The sequence below is a fragment of the Enoplosus armatus genome, chromosome 23, assembly GCF_043641665.1.
Source record: "Enoplosus armatus isolate fEnoArm2 chromosome 23, fEnoArm2.hap1, whole genome shotgun sequence".
In the NCBI taxonomy this organism is placed as follows: domain Eukaryota; kingdom Metazoa; phylum Chordata; class Actinopteri; order Centrarchiformes; family Enoplosidae; genus Enoplosus; species Enoplosus armatus.
The window spans coordinates 10,411,650-10,437,035 of record NC_092202.1 but is presented as its reverse complement, the minus strand read 5'-3'; the positions used below and the strand labels follow the sequence as shown (position 1 = coordinate 10,437,035).

Below are 25,386 nucleotides of genomic sequence, written 5' to 3'. Positions count from 1 at the left end.
TTGTGCACAGTCCTTTTTATATTGTTCTTTGCTGTAATACTGGCTTCATGGGAAACATTTGGTCACACACAGAATAGACGGTCACATTCTTTCCACACACTTAGTATTCAGCTAAATATTAGAAAAATACTTCTCACAGCTTTATGTGACAACTCTATTTACAATTCTTCATTATAATTACTTCTTAACTGCCAAGCTTCCTCTGATTCCACTGCTGCACTTTATTGCGAACCTTAAGCCTATATTCATTAATAAAGACCTTATCTACTATTTCATAATGAAAAGATGTTTGCTGCAAGCCATGGATATTTGTGATTTTATCATGCATAAGTGAATCTGCTGCATTGCTCGCATGTTTTAGCAGCTGCTGCATGTCTGGTGGCTTTCTGGATTTAGATGCCTCCATCTCGGTTCATGAAATAGAATATTACTCCCAGCAAATGGAGTTGGAGGCCTCATAGCTAGTGCCCGGCCAACATATAGCCTAGTAGATATAACATCTTATCTCATACAATTTGGCGGGGAAGTTTATTATCACCTTGGTCTAAGCTTGAGTTATATCTGAGTCTAAAAGGCAAACGTCAACTCAGCACATTCTCTGTATTCACCCAAACTGAAATATTCACATCCAAAATATCCACAAAACAGCCAGTCTGTGTTGATATGCCTTTGCCCCAGTGGGCTGTTTGATTGAAGAAGACAGTTTAGTCCTTGTATTGGGAAAAGGGGAGAATGAAATACCTCATCTTTATTGTGCTCCACAGAGGGCATTCGTAGCTGCTTCATCTTGGAATTCATTGCTGTCAAAGGTATAATGTACAACCTTGGTATAATGTCATTTTAAGTTTTGGTCTCTTTTGTTGCATTGGAAAGGATGGATGATTTGGCTTGTTATTACCTCAGCTAGGAAAGATCATACCTTATCTCTGCAAAAGGCTAAGGCAAAATACAGCAATTACCCTGGAGAATTGAAATGTCAAGGCAGGTTTAGCATTTCCAGCTGTAGAAATTGGATTTCAGGCATACTTCCGAACTTTGATGAAGTAAGATATTGAAGTCTGTATTCTCCAGTGAAAATGCAACACGTAACTGTCGTAGCATGTTAGGAAACCCCTTGTCCGTGAAGAATTGGTTTTCTAACGGACTATGGTTGGTGCAAACCAACATTGTGGCTTCATTTACTAGAGGTTAAAGTCATATAATCAGCTGCAATTTATTAGGCGTTCTTCTGAATGATCCAATGAAACTTGAATTACCAAAGATGTTAGTAAAATTTCGTACATCAACTTCCTTTTTAATTAGTAATCAAACCATTGGTTACGGTGGGTGAAAAGGGCCAAGAGAATGGAGATTAATTAATTTCTAACGGCCTTGGTTTTAATAGAACACTTTTCCTTGCTTTTTTTTATTAGGTCAGCTATAATTACCTTAGAAGCTGTAGCAAGTAATTCCATTATATTTTGCCATGGTTCAGGAACTGTTTGAGAATAAAGATACTCTTTAAAAGTCAGACAAGAGCAAAAGTATCATTCTAATTTAGGTAGGCTAAACTCTTGCAAAGTGGAGAGTTTGTGATGGTAGGAAAAAAAGGTAGGAGAGATGAAAAAGAAGCTGACATATATGGAAATAATTTGATGACGCTTTACAAGAAAATGGGTGGAGATTATCATCACATGTGCAACCGGTCTGTCTAAAAGAGATTTGAAACCAAGGAGAAACCCCTTTTGCTTACATGCAGCTGTCACCACCTGCCAAAGAATTCAGAAAAGCAGAGTGGTGAAGTCAAAACAGCTCGTGACCTTGTCTGAAGCGCCTAACCTCTCTCCAGGTCTCCGGTGTTCTGTGTTTTGCACCATGGGAAGCACCTGTCTCCCCAGCTTCCCCTAAATACACTCAGGACATCACCCACTGCTGTTCAATTACCCTTAAAGGAGCCTTTTAAAAGTATTCCAGAAGCAGAGAGGTTTCTGTCTATCCATTTGGCATATGTTGAACCGTTAGTGGACAAGACAGGAACAAAGCAATTTAAGGAAGGAAAATTTAGACGGTAAAAGGAAATGTCTGGTATGGGAAATGTCAACTGTCTGACATCTGCTTTCATCAATGCATCATCTGAGGGCTTGATGACTCAAAAAGGACATTGTTCAGAAATATGATGCGTCAAATTAACAAATTTCTCATTTTGAAATTATATTTGAAAGTCAGACACCTCCAATGAAATCATTTGTCAGATTTTGAAATGTTATAATTCATGCTTTGTCTGACAAAGTGGCCTTTAAAGAACAAGAAGAGCCTTCCCAAGAGGCTGCCACTCTGCAGTGATAAAAGACAGATCCACTTACATCCTCCTCTGTCCCCCCACACCGACTCCACAACCCCACTGTCTGTCGCTGGGGTGAACATTGAGTGAAGACAGGTTGCTAAGGTTGGAGGCTCATGTATAGCTCTGAATTCCCACACCCATCTTCCGCCCGTGCTTCTTTTTCCTTTGCATCATACGCCTGGCACTGGCACAACCTAAAGCAGGGCCCATGATCTAACTCCAACTACCCACTCCACAAATCACACAACAACAACGGGTGAAGGGGCTTTTCATGCCGGCGGTGTACTCTTACCCTCTGCGGTAAAGTTTCACATGCGTAATGTCTTCTGGCAATGTCAGGCTCATGTCCTACGTCTTGTTATGTGACAGGACAACTGAGCTGTTTACTGATTGTACAGCAACACTGAACAATTGCACTATTGTGTGCTTTGAAACAGCTTTTACAGTCCCACCGCTGCAAAGGGAGCTACAGACAAACATTGAGGAGTTTTGGGTAAATTTATCCCCATGCCAGAGAAACCATAAGGTTGACTTTGCATTAAACATCCCAGTGTCTGTGTTGGGTTTGTCTGAGTTATCCATCAGAACCTTTGGGTTCAGAGCCCCTAATTCAAAGCCATTTAAAGCAATAGTTAGACATTTTGTGAAATAGTCTTAATTGCTGTCTTTCCAACAGATAGATGAGAAGATCAATACCACTCTCAATATACAGCCAGCAGACAATTAGCTTAGCTTAGCATACAGACTGGAAACAGGGGGAAACAAATAGCCTGGTTCTGTCCGAAGGTAACAAAATGTCAAGCTCAGTAATTAACACAATATATCTTGTTTGTTTAATCCGTACACTGGTTGCTGAACAACCTTATGGTGTTGACACAACTTCAGGTAGATTTTATTTTTCCTTTGGACACAGTTAGGTTAGCTGTTTCCAGTCTTGCTAAGCTAACCGGCTCCTGGTGCTAGCTTCACATTTACGTACAGACATGAGAGCGGTATTGATCTTCTCATCTAACTCTCTGAAAGAAAACAAAATGACATATGACTTTTATCTTACAAAGAAATGTACAAAACATGAAATTGAATAACCAAAAGCACAGTAATGTCAGTAAAGTTTCACTAATACTAATAAGTTTTGTGATATATGCATTTTGTAATTCAAAATCGTAGAAGTACACACAGTCACACACAGAGCAGTGAGGTAAACCTTGGCAAAGCCCATGAAGGGCTACTTATTAGCCCGGTCCAAGCCTGCTCCTGCCCATAAAGGCCCATTCAATCAAAAGTTATGTGGAAACCATTGTTGCAGGATTATTGTAGTGTGGCTGTAAATTGTGTGTAAGGCTCATTATCAAAGGGGCCTCCCTGGCAGAGCTTTGGCACAGGGGAGCCTGACAAGCCGGGGTCTCACCATCTGTAACTGGGGTAAGGGAGGAAAAAAACCCATGTGCTTCCACTGTGTACATGCATTAGAGAACTTTCTTGGGCTAGGGCCAAAGCTCAACAAAGTTTCCCAAGCTTTATTGGAAACGGTTAAACCTCTGAATATGGTGGATCGAGCTGCAGGGAGAAGTGAAACTACCAGTTATGGAGCAGAACGAGGCATATGGTGGATCAGCAGTAGTGACAAATCAAGACTAGTTTCCCCACAGGGTCAGTAAAGTGTGGTGTATATTTTTGATGCAGCACACATTTTTAAGGAATTATATGATGTGATACAATGTAATAGCATACAGACAGTTTGAGTTTCAATCCAGTAGTTATGTCAGTGGTGGCACGAAGAGTTTTATATGTATGGTGATGTACTTTAAAATGTCTCCTCCATGTTCAAATGACCATGACATCCATTATGGCATCTTATTTGTTGATGATGTTATCAAAAGGAGTTCCTTAGAACAGGCCATTTCTTATTAATAGTTCCTTATTGCTATGTTTATATTTGCAGTGGCTCTGGTAATAAATTCTGGCCACAGCGGCAGCATGGAAGAACATACCTCTCATGCTGGCTGGAGGTGAAAATGGGAATCAGAGACTTTCTCCTCAAGTGCTGCTATCTGGATATTTCACTGAGAGTTTTCAAACTCAATTAGAGAGACACTTCGCTTTCAACTTTTTACCTGTCTGTTGTGATAATTACTTGATCAGAAGACTGAGCATATTAGCCTTTGAAGAACAGAGATGTTCGTGTGCATTTGTTAGGATGAGGGCCAGGAAACCTGACAAAAACATTGCTGACAACACTGGCAGGGACGAGTTTATCGACTTGAAAGGAGTCTGTTGACAACCACCAGTAGATGCCATGATTAGGCACTAAGATAAAAAGAAGATATGGCTGTCATATCAGGATTTTCCAATACAGAAACGTCTGCATCCATTCAGCTGTGATTCCCTCCCTGCCTTGTCGTAATTCAAACTGCCTGAATCAGCGCAGCTGTATTTAAGGCTTCAAGCCAGCCGCATCAGTTTGATTTGGTGAATTGTTACACTCCTAGTAATCATCCTGAAGTTATTAAGGTGTCTGTCTTCCCTTCGGGTTATAAAAGACATGCTGATCCAACTATTTTCTCTTCAAATTACTAAATCAGGATTGTTCTGAGAGTTCATAGAGTTTAAGGAAACAGGCAACATATATAAACACGATGGATGTGTTTCCCAGATGATTTCTCCTCATTGTATATTTACTTTTAAAGGAATAGTTAAAAATTTTGCGGAGAGATGGATGAGAAGATTGATACTCCTATCACATCTATCTGTTATATACTGCTCCAGCCAGCTGCTGGTTGGCCTAGCTACCAATGGTAACACAATCCACCTAGCAGCACCTCTAAAGCTCACTGTATAATCCATACAAAAACCAGTGTAAAGTGTAAAAATTACAATTTACCATTTTACAGGGGCTGTATAAGTATTTCAGGTGCAATTAGAATCCAAATGGGAATGGCGGACTCCACCACTAACAATGGGAACTACCATATGCTTAGCCATTGCAGAAGAAATGCTGGCCATAGTATCAAAATGGGATTTTATTTCATGAAAATCTTAAAGATCATAACTTTAAATCATTTAATAATATGTTGTGTAAAACCATCAATCTATTCTTATTAGCATCAAGGCAAAATACAAAAAGTCAATCACAAATTGATTTATGCATGTAAAAAAACAAACAAACAATAAAGGCTGAAAATACAAGGCTGAGATAAAAGTATGTGTATTAAGTATTTTATCTTTGAATTTCATAATTCTGTTTGCCATAAACCTTCTTGAAGTTCAACTAGATTAAAATCTTCATCTGTTTTTAATAATGCCCATCTGTAAGTGCTCAGTGTTTACGTAAATCACAGCTGCCTTAGCACGCACAAAATGATCCACCAAAATTACTGCAGAGGGCCTCTGTTCGGGCACTTTTCCAGTAATGATTGATAAAGTGGAGCTTCTGGAAAGTGCAGGCTGCCGGGGTAGGTGTTATATGTAAAACATCACAGGCAGTTAACCAAGCAGCACATGACAACACTGCTCATGCACAAGCAGTTGCTGTGAGAACTGGGCATGTTGGAAGAGTGATAGATGCACCGTCCTGTCGCTTCAGAGACTGATAGATTTCAGAGAGGATTGTCAAGGATGGCTTGGTACTGAATTTTGCCCAGAACATCTTCACATGCAGGCTTCGAATAATTGAACCTCTCTTTAAGAGTACAGTAACACATTGCCTCGCCTTTCATCTGCTTCCCACAAGTGCACGGCAGTGACAAGTTCTCATGGAACATACGCAGCAATAAACAGCATAACATGGCAATTGTAATGTGAACAGTATGCTGCCACTCGAACGAGTAATTGACTTCAGCAGACCTACAATCAGTGCCCTGTTTGCAGAAATAAAACCCTTTCTCGTAAGTGTGTCCAATCTTAGGACGAAGTTTGGCTTTTCTTTCTCTTTACGAAAATCTACGTGAAGCTGCAGTGCGGGACTCCCCCTTCTGGCAGTGACGTCTGCCTACAGGTGAGCATCACCATCAAAATTCCACAGTTCCAAGATAATAATCCCTTATCTAGGTAGAGTGAATGTAATAGCTACAAAGCCCACTCCAAATATTTTATTTGATGCTAGTTGCTGTAGCCTACTCTGTTGCTACGGTTGCTCCCCCCTTCAGCTCTGGCAAACCAGAGCCATGTAGAGAGACCTATCTGAAGTCTACGTGAATCACATGACAATCAATCATTTTGAACTTCGCGATTCTCTTTCTCTACATGGCTCTGTGGCAAACCAATCAATGCTGGTTGACGTAAAACGCATGACTACCGGTGTGGCAGAGTGGGAATTTCACCACAGACATCAGATTTAAAAACTCAAGTATGATGTGAAATACAGAGAGATTTACCTGGCAGTGATAGTCGCAGTAGCATTGTGTGAACTTGTTTGGCAAGGACTTGAATGTAATGAAGTTATTTTATATGTAAAAGTCCTGCACTCCAGCTTTAAAGGTTGATTTGATCTCAGTCAAACAATAGTAATTCTGTATGTCCATTTTAAATGGACCTGCTTTTAGATAGAACATGATTAAAGCAGTCCACACAAGCCGTAGTCTAAATGTGTTTAGAGTGCTTCAGAGAGCAGACATCGAAAATTGTCATGTTATCATAGCATCTCAGACGATGTCCCTCTTTATTAAAATGCTCAAAACAAATGGCCTTTTGCTTTCTGTGAATGGAAAGTGCGTGCATGGTCACGTGTGTGGTCTCGCTGATGTCCCAGTGGTCCCCCACTGTAAATAAGGAAACATGCATATGCTACTGTCTAATCCAATTTTCATTAGCGTTTGGAAATTGGAACTGCAGGAGACTCAAAAGAGATGCCAGTTACGGTACTTGTAACTTTATTTGGTCAGAAAACCAAATGTGATCTCCACCCAAAAAGTTCCTTTTTCAAGCCCAAAAGTTTCCTCAATGTCATCATCTCTGGCCCAGTTCTGTCTTTTTAATGAAGCAACCAAAAGCTTTGTAGTTTGATTAAACAGAGACTTTGTGAAAGGTGACAGCAACATACATGTTCAATGCTCTGTAGACATGACAGACTTATTTGGATGAAAACTAATGAACCGGTGCTTTAAAAATGCAGCGCATCAGCAGCTTAAGTAGAAAAACAACTTGCTTTCATGTTTCTTCATATTGTGTTTGTGTGGCGGCTCGTGATGCCATGAAGGTAATCCATAACAGAATGCGTTCTTGGATCCTTGTGGACACACACAAGCTGTAAATAAGAATAGATTTTATCACCGCCCTATCCAGGAACTCAATAGGCGCATTGTGTTGTGAAGGATTTCTACTTTGGCTTGGACTGGAACAAATGGGTGGCCTGAAAATAGCATCCAGGTTCTGCTCATAAGCCATTTAACCAAAGGATCCTCTGCTGCACTGCTGGTTTTGTTCACTGTTTATCTAATAACAATCTTGACTCCTTTCTTTTCGGCCATGGTTATTAGTTTGTTTGCCATTTACTGGTACAGCCCACCTCCTCAAGTCTCTTTTGTAAATACCTCTCATACTGAGCTCAGGGTATTTGGTTCGGTGTGCAATTTCCGTGCTGCCAAGATTAAGCGAGCAGGACTAATTGAATCTTGCATGTCTTCTTATGATTTATGGTGGAACAGAATAGATTCAGAGGCTTGATCTCCTATAATCTCTCTCATTACGGGAGATGTAAGAGGAGATGATTGTCCAGCTTAATTTAAAACGTCTGCAAATTTCTCATAACCTCTTTGATTCTGCACTGGCTCTCATTTGCGAACCAGCCAGCTGGACCCTGTGCCAAATAAGGTGCTCCCTTTTAAATAGTTTAATTCACAAGCTCATTAAAATGCTGCAGTTTACCAGAGTGGCTGTGGTTTAAGGGTAAAACGCAACCATAAGGGACAACCGCAAGGATGAAGATCAAATAATGTGAAAACATACTTTTCTTATGTTAACTGATTTTCCATGTCCTGATGTACACCTGGCTCATCATACTCCTCTAAGAAGCATTTTGAGGATGCAAGTAGTCCTCTAAAATACCATGCAGGCTCCTTTCCAGGACTTCTGAGTCACTTTCCATGTTTACCATGGTTCACCTTGCCCTCCCTTCTCATGTTATGTCCTGTCCAAACATCCTGTTTTACTGGAAGTGTGTTAGTATGGGAGTTCAACATTTGGAAATGGTGTTTCATGTCATCTTTAACCATTTATCAAACAATGCATTAAGTAGTGTATCTGTGGCAGTTTGTACCAAGTTCCTAATTCATGCAATTATGTCCTTTTAAAGAAATCGTTCAACATTTTGGGAACTACCCTTATTTGCTTTCTTTCCGAGAGTTAGATGAGAAGGTAGATGCCACTCTCATATTTTCCAGCAGCCGGACCGCTTAGTTTAGCAGAAAACACAAAACAAACACAATGTATCTATTACAATTGTTTATTACATTCATAATATTTGATATAAGAAGCCACCTCATTAATGAAACTTTGCTGACATTGTTGTTTTTGTTTTCTAAATTTGATTGGATGGAAAAATATGTGATTTTCTTTTGTTTTTATTTTATAGCAATAGTTCAACATTTTTGGAAAATTTATACCACTCATGTCTGTCTGGTAAATAAAAGGCTACACCCAGCAGCTGATTAGCTTAGCTTAGTTTAGCTTAGCATAAAGACTGGAAAAGAGGGGACACAGGTAGCTTTGTTGCAGTTTTAAGGGGAGTTATGTGCTGAAGTATTTGTTTTGCTGGGAGCAGTAAGTTCTGTAAGTCAACGGACAGAGAAAAAACGTTGAGCAGATTTTGTTACCTGAAGAAAGGGCCACGGCAAGAAACACATATTTCGCAAAATGACAAACTATTGCTTTAAGGTGGAGGCAGGTGATTATCACTAAGAGTCAGTTATATAAATAAATATTATTATTATAAGCATTATTATCAGACTCCTGAGGAGCTGCACTGGAGCAGTCGGGGGTTAAGTGCTCCGCTCAGGGGAACTTTGAAATTAGTTAGTGAGGGAAGGGAGAGTGTTACTCATTTACTTTCATCACACATACTCTATTTTCAGTCTGGGGATTTAAACTGACAGCCTTCTGGTCACAAACCTGCATTTTATCACTTTTCCCCAAAACTCCTTAAAATCATAGGAAGGCTTACTTATTATTTATTAAACTACTTATATAACTACTATATATCCGCAGCCTATGTATTACTGTAAACCGATGTAATATATAGAAAGGGGAGGAATGTCTATTTCAAGGCAGCAAGCCAGCTGTTAGCATATTTGGTATTGAACCTACAGGTATTCATAGGTCTATTTTTTGCAGCTTCTTTGTTAAAACCCTTCAGGATCAAACCCATAATAAGAACAATGTGTAGATGATGAAGAGCCAGGCCCCACCACCAGCTTTACCGTGGTCCTCCAACCACCTGAAACTACAGGTCAGGATTACAAATCGTCCCTAGAGGATGAGCCCCCCTCCTCCTCCTCCTCTGACCTTTGACTTGGTCAGTTTGACTGACACACAGGGAGGAAACATGATGCAAAAGGTACTTTGCCTGAACGCTTTCAAAACACACTTTGTTGTCTTTTCTGTGGAACTTCAAGGGATCGTGAAAGATCTCCTCTCCAGTTAATTTCTCATGTGGCATTGTGTTACCGTGTCTGGCATTTCTTGCTCCGTGTCTGGCATTTCTTTGTCCTCCAGCCCCCAGGCGTCACATATGATTTGCATTTTTTTTTTTTTTACACAAGCTTGATGCCATCACTTGGTATCTAACGATCTTACCAAATATTTTGGTTAATATTATCACACTAATGCTGTCTTCATTTACATTGTTGATGATTGATTATATTTGCATGGTTGCGTGTTATGGAGCCAGTACAGTGACACAAAATTTTGATATCGAAAATATAAAACCTGAACTGAAAAAGGAAAGATTGGCATTGAAACTCTTGTATTGGAAGTGTCTTTAAATATGAAGCTTGAGCCAACAGGTGATTAGCTTCAGTTAGCATGAAGCAGGGGAAAAGGCTAGCCTGACTCTGAAGATAAAAACAATCTTCTATAGTTCCTAAGTAACCTGTTATTTACTCCATACAACAATGACAATTTGTGGCTGTATGGGGTGTATGTGCCGGACTATTTCTTGTCCTGGTGTAGCGACTTTCTGGAGTCTTGTTGCAACCAGCAAGGTGCAAGGAAGTCATTGTGCCTGGCTCAGAAATAGTCCATAGCTATCAAGCTTTAGACGTGCTGGGAGGTGGATTTTTTAAACTTTGGACAGAGCCAGGCTAACTTCTATTTCCAGTCTTTATGCTAAGCTTAGCTAACCAGCTGTAGGCTGCAGCTTCATATTTTCTAACTCTCAGCAAGAAAGCGAAAAAGGATATTTCCCTAAATGTAGAACTATGCCTTTTAATAGCAATGATTTTGCCCCAAGATGGAAAGCACTGCTTAAACTAACAACTAGTGGTGATTGTGCAATTTTCTGTATAAGTGTTTCTTCTGAAACGAGGTAAGAAGAGTGAATTTACTTTTATACCTATTTATAAGGCTTCCTTAACTGAATGCAGCACAATTGCTTTTACACCATGTCCTCCAGTAAAAATAAACAAGGTGTATATAAAGCCTGTTGTTTGTCGGCTATGACTCAGCTCCGGAGGAAGGTCCTGCTAGGAACTGTGATTGCTTTGTGAAAAAAATGCCTTCATTAAGGGGAATTAATGGCTCACAAAAGTAACTGAAGGTGCAGTGGTTTGTGTGTTTTTTCAGGAAAGATTGAGTCAGGTTAGAAAAATGGGAGCCTTGTTCATTTCCCTACCAGTTCATTTCCACTCACAATTGCACTCTAGCTGCATGTTTTGTGTTCTTGATGCATCTATTTTTTCTTACAAGCCATCAGCCAGTGGCAAGATTACCATATTTTGTGGTCTGTAATAATTTTTAAGAAGAGTGTTTCATTTTGATGTAGTTGTTTTGGGGATGTCTTTTGGAAACGAGAGGAGAGATGCACATCCCTGAAAGCCTTGCAGAGGGGTTTCCTCGGTTGGGAAAATAAATTTGGAGCTGGCTGACTTTCAGTGAGTCTAGGGCTGACAGCCCAAAGATGACACTTTATTTTCGTTTCCACTCAGGACCCATACAGCATTCTCACAGAGCTCCTTTGCGCAGTTTTTAGTTTATTTAAAAAAGTGTATAGTCTCGCCCTTTATCAGTCAAGGGATTTGTGATATGATGGTGCATATAATGTCTGATGTGTTTTAGACATGTGCGTGCAGACATACGCAGGATGGCCCATAATCCCATTTATCCTGCCAGCACTTTCCCCAACTGTGCATGTTATATAGGTTAGGTTATATAGGTTACAGACAATTAGTTGTTTTGATATCCAGATGCTGCTTCTGGTAACTGTACACCTACCTGTCCTACTGGAGCACCGGCCTCCCGTCTCAGTCCATCAGCACCCACAGGTTTGTTGAGATGAGGCCTCCCTGCATTCATTCTGATTTGATATACCGCACCATTATTCTATGGTTCGTTGGGGTGCTGTAGGTAAAATGGGATTGTATTTTTTGCAGTCTGTGCCCAGCAGAGGGCTAAATTGGTGCTCGTCTTTAGTGCGGGCAGTTTTGAGGGATCAGTGGAGCGTTGTTATTTTGATGAAATTCTAGTGTCAGATTTTAGTTTCATCAGTCTTATTCACTCTTTCATATGAAAGGATACAAAGATCCCTTCGCTGTCATTTCATGTCCAATGTACATTGCAGGAGTGCCCTGACTGTAGAGTTTTATATGAACAGTGAATTCAACAACTAGACGCAACAGACTCAAAAATACTCTAGACTTTCCATTTTGCTCTTAAATCTTTCATCCCTCTATTCTACTAAGAGATCTCCCTCCCAGCTTTTCTTCTGCCCCCCCCCTCATCACAGCCTCTCTATCATACATTTTCCTTTGCTGTTGACAAGATAGGGTATCTATGACATAAGAGCCTGTACCCGTCACGCTTGCGTGCTCAAGCTGGTGCAGGAATAATCCAACATGGGTCATGCAATGCTCAAGTAAACACCAGCCTGAGACCACCAATGCTGGCTGATAAGTTGAGAGATAGTGAAAGCGAAGCCCTTGGGAGCTATGGGGATATAATAAAAGCACAGTAGGGAAAAAAAACAATATTGCTCTCACAAGCTTAAAGGGCAGATCAAAGGGGATGGAAACCTTGGTGAAATTGCAGGTTAGAAGACCAATATGTAAGGCCAGTAATACATTATTAGTTTAGATTAAAGGTCAGTTCAGCCAAATAAAAAATAACACAGCTTCTCACTTGGAACCTGGCCATGCAGATCATTTTTAGTTTTTCTTTGTCCAGCTTATGAGATATTCGTCTATTTCATTGATTTTCCCTAACTAACCACTAGAGACCAACATGTCCGCCTGAATCTTAACAACTGCTCGACTACGGCGTTAGTCCCGCTGTGGCGCTGATTGGCTAAACCTTAGTGCCCCCTGCGGCGCTCATTGGATCGATTGCCTTTCAACTGAGGAACTGTTCATGTCATGATGGCAGACCAGAAGTAGTCAACTCGGTGGAGTGGTCGGATTCAAAGGCAAATCTGCGTGGTCGGATACCACAAGAATGAAGTGAGAGAATAATAGACTTTTTGGTGAACTGACTGACTGAAGATTTTAATGAACGTTTCTTGGATTAAATTAAACACCGGGGATAACAATCAGGGAAAGGGATCATGTTAACACAAACATGAACAACATGGAATATGTAATTATATATGGGACAAACCTATGAATTTACAGCATGTAAGCATTTATGCCTAAAATAAGAAAATATATGAAGAAACTTTATGATACTATATATAAAGACAGGATATTTATAGTCTGCATAGTCCCAAAGAAGTAACAGATATAATGAAAATATTTAAAGATTTCATTAATTTAGATGCACCAACTGTGTTAGTGGATAGTTATTCAGGCTGAGACTACTGTATGCCAGTCTATTAAAATAGTTGAGGAGTGTAATAACATTTTTGACTTGAGCACAGATGGCTGTTCTCCAGTGACTTCATCTCGGTTGAGGAGCAGCGATGACTGTCCTTCCGCAGTTTGGGGCCCTGTGGTCCACGATATATAGCCCTGCGTCTCTAAATCCATCTGCACACACACCACAGACACATACGCACACCACGCATACTGGCTCACACATCCCTTGTGATGATGAGGTCAGCCAGCAGTCATGTCGTCCGTTAGTAACAGGTATAGGATTACACACGATTTCAATGTGACATCCAATAGCCACAGAAGTCTTAAACACAGATAAAGTATTTCATTTGGACTTGAACAAGAGAGGGATCATTTGATGCTAATCATGCACTGTATGTCCCATTTGCCTTCTAGCATCCAGGTTGACAATTTCAAGCACTCGAGTGCGCTCACAGAAGAAGGCATAGGCACACACACTCATGTGATACTACGCATGTCGCCATCAGTATGCTTGGTGCAGAATTCACCCAACACACCCTTGGTAGGCTTCAAAAGTATCTGCTGGCTGATCCCCAGGAAGGAGTCATTTTGCCACGCGTCCATGTGTCCTCACTTTCTTTAGCGTTCATCTGGATGCCATCGAGTCACTTTTCAGAAGGATAAATCCGGATTCTACCCAGCCTGAAAGATCAAATTAGTTTATCTTGTAGTATCTGCTAAATTTAGCACACTGCTGGCATCTGCATCTCAGTATTTCAAGGTCTAATTAGGATATTGATTGACAACCAGAGTACTCAAGTCAGAAGCTTAAATCAGTCACTGACTGTGGCTAATCAATGTTTGCTAGGTTAGGCTGAGGTTGCTTTCCCCTCTGCGTGCATATGATGAGTGAATTCATTAACTCTTGGCTTTGGTGTTGGCCCATCCTCAGCGTTTAATACTGCAATAGCGCAAATCAGATTCCACAAATCACACCTATGTTGAGTCCTTCAGTCTTTTAACTATCAGTTGCTCATGTTTCTGCTCCAGACTCTCAGTTAACATGCTTCCAACACCTATTGGTTCTCTTGGAGCACAGGTAGAAGACGATATAGTTCAATGCAAGGCGACCAGACTGTTGGCATTAGATGGCCACTTTGTCAAGACAATTAAATTAGGTTATGTTTATCTGGTGGATTCCTAATCCGCTGTGCATGCAGGGAGAATATGCCAAAATGTAACTTGGTTAACACTCAAAAGAAACCATTAATTTCCTCTGTGGATTACACTTAAACCTGGCCAAGCCAAGCTGGACTCATCCTAGTGTTTCCCTTTTTCATTTTCAAGACATGAAATTGTTGATTTTTCTCAGATTTCTAGTTAAGATTATAAAGTTTCCCAAAAGTTGACACTCCCTCGCATGTAAGCGTAGGTTGTGTTACTAGGAATGTCCTCAGCCTGCAGCGAGGCTTTCTGATAGAGCCGTCAGGATGGCCGCCTGTGCCAATTTAACTCGCAGCATAAAGTGATGGGACTTGGCCAATCGATTGGCTTATTACTGACCTCCCCTCATCAGGGAGTGTGTTCTGCTTCCATCACAACCGCAGTCAGTACTGCGGGGAGGATAATTGCAGTGTGTAGCTCACGGGGTGGGTCTCAAGTATCCCAGCACTCAGCCTGTTGCCAGAGGAAAACACATTGATCTCTGAAGGTGATGAAAAGGCTCTCTCAAAGGCCCTGCTTCCTCCTCAGGAGCGTTCCAGCCTTGACACTGAACCGGAGCAAAAGCGTAGATGATCCATGCATGCCTGCCAGCCATAGTCGTATTCATGTCATTTGTCTTCTACGAGTGAGTGTGTGTGTGTTTGACAAAGAACTAGAGAAGAGCTGCTTGTTCTGTAATGATTTTCAGTCCCTGAAACTGTGTGTGTGAGTGTGTGTGTGTCTTTGTTTAGGTGTTGGCTGTGAAAGACTATTGCAGGACTGTAACTACTCAATCAATGCAGAGACTCTCAAGTGCAAAAACAGTTACTTTGTCTGCAATTAGTGCATCACAGGGCAACTCTATTTTATTCTAGTGGTGCAGGGAGCGTCAGATGCATTTTTAATACCAGTTTCAATCTGCCTGACGCAGTGTTAATGGAGCCTGCAGCGACAGACAAATTCCTTGCATCCTAATGGATTGACTTGTGGTTTAATGAACTGATAACTGGCATCTGGACAAACACAGCGCAGGACCTGACCAACACACACACACACACACAAACTCACACACACACAGGCACAAAATTGCCATATTCATCAGGGATGGATGGAGAAATTAATTCATTTCAAGTTGATAACATCCTCTGTCCACTACTGCGCGTACACACATAGAGACGCTCGTAGAAAGTATGCATCATTAACTTTTTTTTTTTAATCAGTTGCTGCTGTCTGCGTCGTAATGAATGCTGCTTCATGTAATTAGTTTCAGATTCCTGTTGGGTTATGTCTTGGGACTATCTGACATTAACAAGTGTCCTGTTGGTACTGTGAATTAGTTTCAACTTTAACATAATGACAACAACACTGGCATGGACTCTTGAGTATATCAGAATTCGTGGTTCCGTGATGTCTTGTAATTGAAAACTGAAGAACTGAGTTTCATTAGTTTGTGGAGCAGGCGTCACTGTTCATTACCCCTCATGACTGTTCGTTAGATTTAATTCGACCCCTAATCAGTGAGATGTCTTGCTTTACGACTGTTGTATAAATCAAACTGTAGATTTCCAGCTCACTAATCATACTCTCTTGAGTAGCAATGTAAACACATATTGATATGCATATAACAGTGCATTTATTACAGAGAAATACAAAGATGCTCTTTAAGACAGCTGTGACATTATATTCCCAAACAGAACATCAACATTTAAACTGGATAGATGCATTGTGTGTGTGTGTGTGTGTGTGTGTGTGTGTGTGTGTGTGTGTGCGTGTGTGTGTACTGAACAAGATATTATGTGGTGACAAAATAAGTGCACCAAGAGTACAATGAGTAAATGTAAAAATCAGACACATTGATCTCTTTTCTGGGCAGCAGATTAAATATAATTGCGAAGAATTATTAAGGAAATGGCTATCATGAGAATATTTATTCAGGAAATGGTTGCATTGGAGTTGAGTGTAGTTGGGAATAAGGATAATGAAGATATATGCCACATAATCACGGAATAACGTAAAATATCCTTTAGAACATTGTTTTTCTAGGTCAGGTTGGGATTCAAATGTGGGTCTTGGGAAAATTTGAATAGACCTCCGAATTATTCTGCAGAATTTGGTGTTTGGATTGTGTTTCCAAAAAACCCTCTGCAGTCTGTTATAACATAAAGAAGTCTTGATTTAACACTATCGGCTAGTAGCTTAGCACTCTTTAAACAGGGTAACAAACTATTATACAAGTGCAATCCACAACTTATTTTTGGCTTGCAAGAAAAATAATCCAAACAGCATGGCTCCTATTTAAAGGCACTTAGAGAACCACTGTCGTTAAACAAGGTTGATAATAGGGTTGCTCTTTGAAATGGCTTGACATTACATGTTAACCATGCTGTAGTCTGCTCCATGTATCAGATTGCAGGAATGTGGAAACTTACCTCTAATTTCCAGGAGTTGAACTCCCACTGACACAATGTGAAGCTGGCTTTAAGTGAATCGCAAACATCCATATATCTCATGTTTGCATTTGGGGAAAAATCCCTCCAGAGGTAAAGTTTGTGTTATGTGAGGTGGAACAGCTTTTTGGGTGCTTTTGTAAGAATTTACGCAACCTTCAGTCGACCTCTTTCAAAGTTGTGACAGCCATTAAATAGATTGTGTGCTTTTCTAACGGTAGATAAGCACATACAGCTTAATAGGGTCAAGTGAACTAACTTCCACCAGTCATGCTACTAACATTTGGAGAGCGATATGGTCATTTAGTCCTGTAGTCTTCCATGGGACTGAAAACTTATTTGAGAGGAAACCCTTTGTTCAGCTTCCTGTCTCTTCATCTCTCAATTGAAAGGTTTTGAGGAAGGTAAAGGATTAGTAAAAGTAGTTAAGAAGGTCAGCCGGAGTACTACAAGGGCTTCCTTTCCGGAGCCAGTTTGGTGGGTCACAAGTTCAAGGGGACTTTCCTATTTCTCTCAACAATGCCCATGACTGATGGTCTCAAGAGGAGTTTGAGGCTGGTGGAGACACAGTCCAGATCTTCATCTCGCTGTACTGTTATCTGTTGACTGTGTTAGACCTAACCCTCAAGTTTTAAATCAGTTGTTTAAGTTCAAGTGCCAGAGACACACACAGATACAGTTTAACTTTAAAGTTTAACTTTTGTAACCCCAAAGACCTGAGAGGTCAGTAGTTAGTTGAGTTCAATAAACTGCTAAATAAGCTAAATCAGGAGCACACAACTTTTTAGTGCATAAACTACTGTAGTGTTTTCTAACTCATGGCACTTGTATCCCAGGGAGTACGTCTGCAGTTGCTTTAGGGTACGTGGAAAGATCGTGGAGTAGCTTAGCGAATTTGAAAAGATCGAAATTTGAGTTAGCTGTAACACCTGAACACACCCTGTGTTGAGAGTACATGAAAACCAGCAATCGAGCATTTAGCTAAGAGTGATTAGCTTACATAATAGTTAGCTTACATTAATGCATGAGTGGTTGCAACAAAAGGTGGTGTAGAGGAAGTGGTACTTACTCACTCTCGTCTGTCAGGTTTTACAGTGCGCTTTTTTGTTTCTTGAGGGGAGTAAAATTGCAGACTTTTTATGAGTAGTATATTTCTCTATTGGAAAGATGCACATATTCCAAAGCTGTTGTGCAGGTGAGGCTTTCTGTGTAAATGATTTCACTTATATGTGTAAGCTGTTAGATTTTGCAATTCATATTTTGACAACAATACACATCCCCTTGAAGATGAAGAGAGCAGTGACATTCACGGATGCGGCTGATTGTAAAATTGTGGTTCAATTTCCATTTTTTCCCTTGGACAGTGGACCCAGTGTTCCATGAATTAGCATTTTATGTATTGATTTATTCATCGTCATGCATAGTAATAAGGATCTTGGATCAAAATTGTTGTCTTCTTTGCCAAACGTTTCCACAAAAATGTACTTGTAAAGTAACAAATGATTGTACAGTAGAAAGCCAGCTTTTGTGCAGCCTTAGTTCCGTTGACCTGGATACCCAAGTGTTGCCAGGTTTAATAAACTCATCCATCCATGTTGTGGGATTAAATGGACTATATTAAAGTCTACTTTGACTAAATCTTCCTAAATCCTTGGAATGCTTGTAAAGACATTGATCATCAGATTTTTTTGAGAAATATTCTGGACATCTCAGTCAACCAAACTTCAAGCTCCAAGTTCTCAACCTAGTTGGGAGCCACCTTGAGATGGCCTAGTATACAGCATATGTTGTTATTTAATTCTGATATTGACAGTGATGAAACAGTGAAAAATCATTTAAATATTCTTAAAATGTAAGATATCAAACTGACTTGAAAGAAAAGTCTGTTTATAAAACAGCACAAAATATTCTGCAGAACATTTTGGAACCCAAATCATTCAAAGACATTTTCTAGCTTACCAATTTACCATAACTGCACCAAACACGAGCAAACCAATTCTATGTCAGTCTCTGACAACATTGGCATTGGAAGTATTAAACCGCTATGACATTTCTCCCAAACATTCATGCTGGACATTGTATTTTTGTGACTCATATATAAACAGTGAGGTCAGCATGTGGTGTGTTTTGTATCTATTAAGTAGGCTAGTTGTTTACAATGTAGCATGACAGCAAGGGAAAATAGTTTTAAAATGAAACGTGGAAAATGGGCAGTGAACATGAACTCCTTCTCTGTTTGGCACTAAGTTGGTCCTAGTGTGTGATTTTAAGTTTAGTTTCAATGACACTGCGACATCTTGTAATATATACGTGTATTAACGTATTTGAATCATCACTCAACAAAAACCAAATCTACATGTAGCTTCTTTTCCTCTTCATTTGATTTTATTTGCACAAAGAGAACACGGCAAGTACCTTTCTGAGAATCTAAACACATTTTAATTTTCAACTGCTGACAATTTAACATGGAGCATCATACAAACTGTATGATTATAAATCTCACTTGCAGAAAACAAAAGAATGTATTCACTTTACCCAGAAAGGTGCAATTGTGTTTGCTGAGAAGTCTAAAGCCAATTCTCTTCCAACCTGATTTACTTTGGAGGTTGGAGCTGGTACCCAGTTTGCTGTTTTTGGCATAACTTTTATTCTGAGGAATAGCTGTATTACTTTGCGAGAGAAGCATTGAGCGGTCTGATTATGTATATCAAGCTCTGAAACAATGCTGGTATTGTAAATGAGTCAGGCCCCGGCTGGTTCACTTAAAACTGATTGATTTGGAGGAAAAAGAGAAAGAGGTGCAGCTCTGTTAGCTGTTCAGGGCCAATCAATATTTTATGGATGATGGGTAGTGGTAAAATGCAATTTTGTCTCAAATGCATGAAGTATAAACAAGAAGTTTATTATGTCAAGCAATGCGTAACTTTGAAATAATGTTGTAATGAACAACATAAGCAAAAGTATTCAAAAACAATGGCTAAGCCATGGCTTAAAAACAGCATGTTTCATAATACTGCCAATTACAGATTCTTTTCTGCCAAATGGCATTCAAATGACTACTGCTATCAGTATTTTGGATGAAAAGAGTCTGTGGGATTGTAAAAAATCTCATGGTGTTTGACTATTCCTGAAAAAGCAGCAAATGAATAAATTTTGAAACTTGAAAGCATTGTGCTGATGGTTTCATGCTGCTTGCACTGCTAACTTGGTGCCGTCCACATCACAATTTATTACCATCATATTAACAGATACAATGACGACATTTGAGAAATATGGTTTATTGTATTTGAGCAGTGCGTCAAACTTTGTGATGATTTTAGAGAAAGAAAAACTTCACTGTTCTCACATTCACATATGAATGACCTCGACTGGTGATGGGCGACAATCCTACGTATTCACTGGTCAAAATTCCCATTTGCAATGTGATGTGTTGTGATGTTTGACAGTATCCTATAGTCCATATGTAAATTTAAGTTGTATCTTTGGCTGTAGCCATTGACATTCACTGCTTTCCAACTTTGCAGTCAAGTCACTGCACTTGAAACTCTCCTACTAATCTCAAAGTTTAAAACAGTGTAGTTAAACATCTTGTGTCATTTGGTGTTTAGCAGTTTATAGTGTTTACCATGTTCACCATTTTACTTTAGTGTGTTCGCATGCTAACATTTGCTAAGAAGATAATGATGGGAATGTCTTTAGTTTTGCAGGTTTGAAGAGTTCACCAAAGTGGTTACAATTCACCCTGAGTGGGACAAAATTTCATGACACACCATCCAAATTCAACCAAAACCACAAATGTAAACCACCAAAGCCGGTAGGATTCATCCTGTGGGGACCATGAATGGTTAGTAGTAGTTGAGATATTTCAATCTGAACCAAAGTTGTGGACCGACCGATTGACATCAGCTAAAAAGGAAGCCAAACATTACTGACTGTATATTGATTTCTTTTCTCTCTGGTCCTGTGTTATAAAATGGCTTTCTGCTGCTTAGTTTCTAACATACAAAAGCCACAAAATAACACAATGTAAAAACACAATACACAACATCACAGAGTCCATTTTGTTGTCTGACCAAAAACTTTTGTCTGACCAAACATTTGAATGAACATCAAGTTCGCTTTGATTTATTTCACTTTCAGACTTAAAAGCTGTTGAAAAGGTTGAAAAGGTTTCAACAGATTGTTCATAGTTGTTGACCCTCATCATGAAATTCCCTGCCACATTTTTTTTCTGAAGCCACTGTTCCATGACGGTACTTGGGATGCAGTGCGGCTGAAGATCTCTCAGCACTTCAGAACCCAGTTTGAGTTTATGACCAGAGGCCTTACAATACTTGGTCACTTTTCTTAATTGATTTAAAAAAACATCTGAAAACCTGTTTTGACTGGTCCTGACATGCTTTGTCAAGTTATTCTTTCACTTGTGTTTCATAAACTGAAATGTTATAGCGTTTTTGTTGGCAAAGTTTTGAATGTTTCCGGTACAGTTGGGTTGTATGGGAATCTCTCCTTACATACTATAATCAGAATGAAAAATATTGTGATAAACATTGTGAATCATGATGATATCTGAATAGAACGTAGGGTACTTTGTCTGGACCACCAACTCCCATGTGGGGAGTGTTTTCTCAGCAGCTGTCAAAAACTATACCACCGAAATCAGGAGGATGTCGTATCATTGCACCAAATATTCCTCTCAGAGGTGTCAAGTGTCATTTCAAAGTGAGCAATAATGAAGCGACTGCCAAGTGCAGTAAACCCCCTTCTGTTTCTTTTAAAGCCTTAAAAAACAAACCTATGGAGAAACCAGGGTTGATGTGAACCATTGTAAAGTGAGAGTCAAACTCCACCTGTGGTTACATACTTTAAACTGTGCCTGGACCCTTTGCTGGCAGCGCTTGACATTATCCTGGAAACTGTCCAAGAGGAGCAGAGTTGGAGCCAAACGGTGGGATCAAATTGAGGACTAAGCATCATACAAAGAGCTGCGCAACATAATCCTGGATTGTGCACCCCACTAACACATCTGGAGTGTCCTAAATCAGCCAAACACTGCGTAAAAGGCATTGTTTTTTTTATTTTACTTTGTTACTTTTATTCCCCTTTCTTACAGGGAGATGTATTGAAACATAAAGAGACAGACTTTTGTACAGCCTGAGATGGGAGGTCAGATCAGGTTATTTAGATTTGTATTTTTAGTCCTGTTTTTTTGACAAAAGCCCAGTGTCACTTGGAGCAACTTTTGACACCCGGGCAATTAATGTCGAGCAGTGCGGTCTGTTCAAAAACTTTCACCAACCCCATTACATTACTGTAATTACCCCGAACCTCTAACATGACGACAAAATGCTATTTCTTGGCGGTGTGGGGGTCAGAGGAGTTTTCAAAATGATTTGCATAATAAGTCTTCACAGTATTGTTGCTGCCTGAAATTGGATCTGGATATTTTCTCTGATGCAGAACCAGACAGGGAAGATTGTTCCTCTTGGTTACATTGACTTCCAATCTTTTTGATCCTGACAGCTCCTTTTCATGTTGAGTGGAAAGAGCAATTTTCCTTCCTCGATATTATCCATTCCATTGCAAGTTGACAAGTCCTCCTCAAATGTGGAGAGTTCCCACGTACTACTGTGCAACCATAAGAGCTCAACTTTTAATTTCCAGCTAGTCTAAAAGTCATAGCTTTACCCTTTTGACTGAATTGTGAATGCACACACTCTTTTTGGGCAGAGAGCAAACAAAATGCCTGAAAATTAGTTTCCAGTTGCCAACCTCAGGAAAAGTCTACATGTATTGCAGAGAGGAAGAGGTCATTTTGGGGGAGATGCTCCCAATTTCCAAACTGAAAACTACCTGCATACAATACAACCCAGTCAGGTCTTGTGTAAAACCTGGCAAAGCATGTAATTGTTTTACTCCTCCCAGCTGAGCTTTAGCAGATTGATAGTGTTGACAGGAAAATGGCAAACAGGAAAACACTGTCTAGATAAACAAATTAAAAACCAGGGCATCCGAGCTGAAAGGAAAAACTGAAAAAAAAAAAAAAAGGAAAAAGAAACAGGGATGTCAGCATGAAGCGCACTTTTGTGGTAAAAGTGCGCTTCATGCCAGTGTGTGTTTCCTTTTTTCCAGCAGTTTATGTATAAATAGAGCTTAAATATTTAATGAACCATGAGATTTTGAAGTGTTTGTAGTCCAAAGGCAATATTTTTCAGTGTCTCTTCCTCATCCTGCTGTAGGGTGGTTTGACTGTGAGAAGACTTGATGAATACGAAACTTATACAAACAAAAAGACAATCAAATTACTGACTAAAATGTATTATATTCTTCTTTTTTTGCAGGACCTCCGGGAAAGCGAGGAAGAAGAGGCCGCAATGGAGAACCTGGTATGTACATTTGTGTGTGTGTGTGTGTGTGTGTGTGTGTGTGTGGCCAAAGATCACTGACGTCTCAATCTAGAAACATTGAAGGAATAATTCAGTAGGACATCAGCAAATCATACTGCACTTACAATCATGTAAAAGTACACTGTATATCTTTGGAGGCCAAAATAGGTTATAGATGTGTAATTTGTGGCCTGGTGGTTTCAGTGTTCACTTGGATTGTTTCAGCATCAGTCGCTAGAGAAACACTAGATTTTCACAGTAAAACTGGGAGACAGTGAAGTTTGAGAGAGTAAACTTTTGAGACACTCTAACCCTCCTATTCTGGTCCTAGACATGATTCAGCTTCAGTATATAGTATATTATAACCCACGCTTGTTCGGCTCCACAAATTCAGCAACAAGTTGTCGTAATGCGCTCAGGATCTTCAATCTCCCCTCCCTCCTCCCACACTCTCTCCTGAGCTGACTCAACAGAGTTGGACAAGGACATGTTGTGCAGCAACGCTCCCACAGACGGAAAGTGTCGCCACAAATTGAATCCACAGCGAGAACATGTTACTCGGCAGGGAGCTGCATCCACACTCCGATAGTGAAAGTGATAACGGGCTCCGGAGTGTGCTGTCGTTCCTACGTTGAGAGAGCGGAGAGCAGCAGAGCGCAGCCAGCGCTTTGGAATGAAAGTGCTGCCCTTGTAAAAAGAAATTAGAGAGACAGGGCAAAGCAAGGTCTCAATTTTAAGTGAGGTATCGTAATAAGGGAGCGGTTTGGTTTCACAGCCTGAGAAACAAACACTGTCTGTGAGGGTGGAAAAAACACTGCTGGTTCTACCACCAAATCCAGACACTACTTTTCAACGTCACGGGAATCAAGCCTAATCAGCAGAGGTCTGTTATTTGAGTATCAAAGATTCTGTTACTTCCATCATTTCTTTTTTGATTTTGCTAATTCATTTAGAACCATGTTGTGGCCATATTCTGCATTTTGAGATGTGGATCAGTGTGGTGTGGCTTTCTGCCCTTTTTTCTCTGATTTACATAATACTAAAGTAATCCAGTGTATGACTTCAAAGCCGAGGGAGATGAAAACATGAGAAATCAAATGACAGACAACAGTTCAATGTTCTGGTTGGCTGCACATCTGAAATACCGCCAGCCTTTGTTTATGCAGTGCTTAACTTTCCAATAAACATCCACCGTGCCAGCGTATCTCAAATGGCACCATTGTGCAAAGACAGGTTTTTTTTCTCGCTTTCTGCTCAGTCAGATCAAATATGAATGGCTTCCTCTTGACAAATCAATTGAGTAGACAATAGGGAACAATTGGGATGACAGGCCTTACCATTCTGTATAATCGCCCAAATTACAGTACTAAACTAGGAATAAGGATGTTGTAAAATCAGACAGATTATCTACCTGAAATAGTGCCTCACCTGCCAGAGAGACTGTTTTATTAATGTCATGAACTATGAAGTTAAGCAGTGTTTACACCTGCTTTTTATCTGCATGTTCACTGGTTATGTGCAGCTTCCACAGAAGCATTTGTTGCATGTAAATGGCTTTACAAATGCAATGCTTTAGAAGTCCTTGAACACAGAATGTCATTTGAAATTTTGGCAATTAAAATTAAAAGCTCTAAAAGTGGTTCTGCACATTTGCATGCAATTATAGCTCAGTTATTTCTGCTTCATTTACTGCTTGGATATGTTTTTGCGAGCATAAAACAGTGGAAACAATATTGTGTGTGAAACTCACAGAAGCATTCAAAACAAATAAACATGAGGCACCATTCTGCATTATTGGAGCCCAGTGTCAAACACTGTGTACCCGTTCCACAGGAGGAAAAACTGCAAAAAGATTTAGGAGACTTTATTTATACAACTGAAAAATTCAGTCCTTGATGGGCACAGTCGTGCTGCATTCTGCACTGTAAGCCTTCTGCAAATCCAATTTCCCTCTTTTAAGTTCTCAACACTGGTCGATGTTGAAGGGGAGCATATTTAATTCATGATTCGCTTTAACCAAAAGTAACTAAGCCGCAGCAAGTTTCCCACAA

At 39.9% G+C, this 25,386-nt stretch overlaps 1 protein-coding gene across 1 annotated transcript in view; it reads left to right on the top strand.

Annotated features, from left to right (window-relative positions):
• LOC139306281 (collagen alpha-1(XXV) chain) overlaps positions 1-25,386 on the top strand; it is a 136,574-nt gene that overhangs the window by 52,767 nt on the left and 58,421 nt on the right. Inside the window, exon 3 of the mRNA XM_070930226.1 lies at positions 23,291-23,335. Coding sequence (XP_070786327.1) covers positions 23,291-23,335 — 45 coding nt within the window. The remainder of the gene's footprint in view (positions 1-23,290; positions 23,336-25,386) is intronic.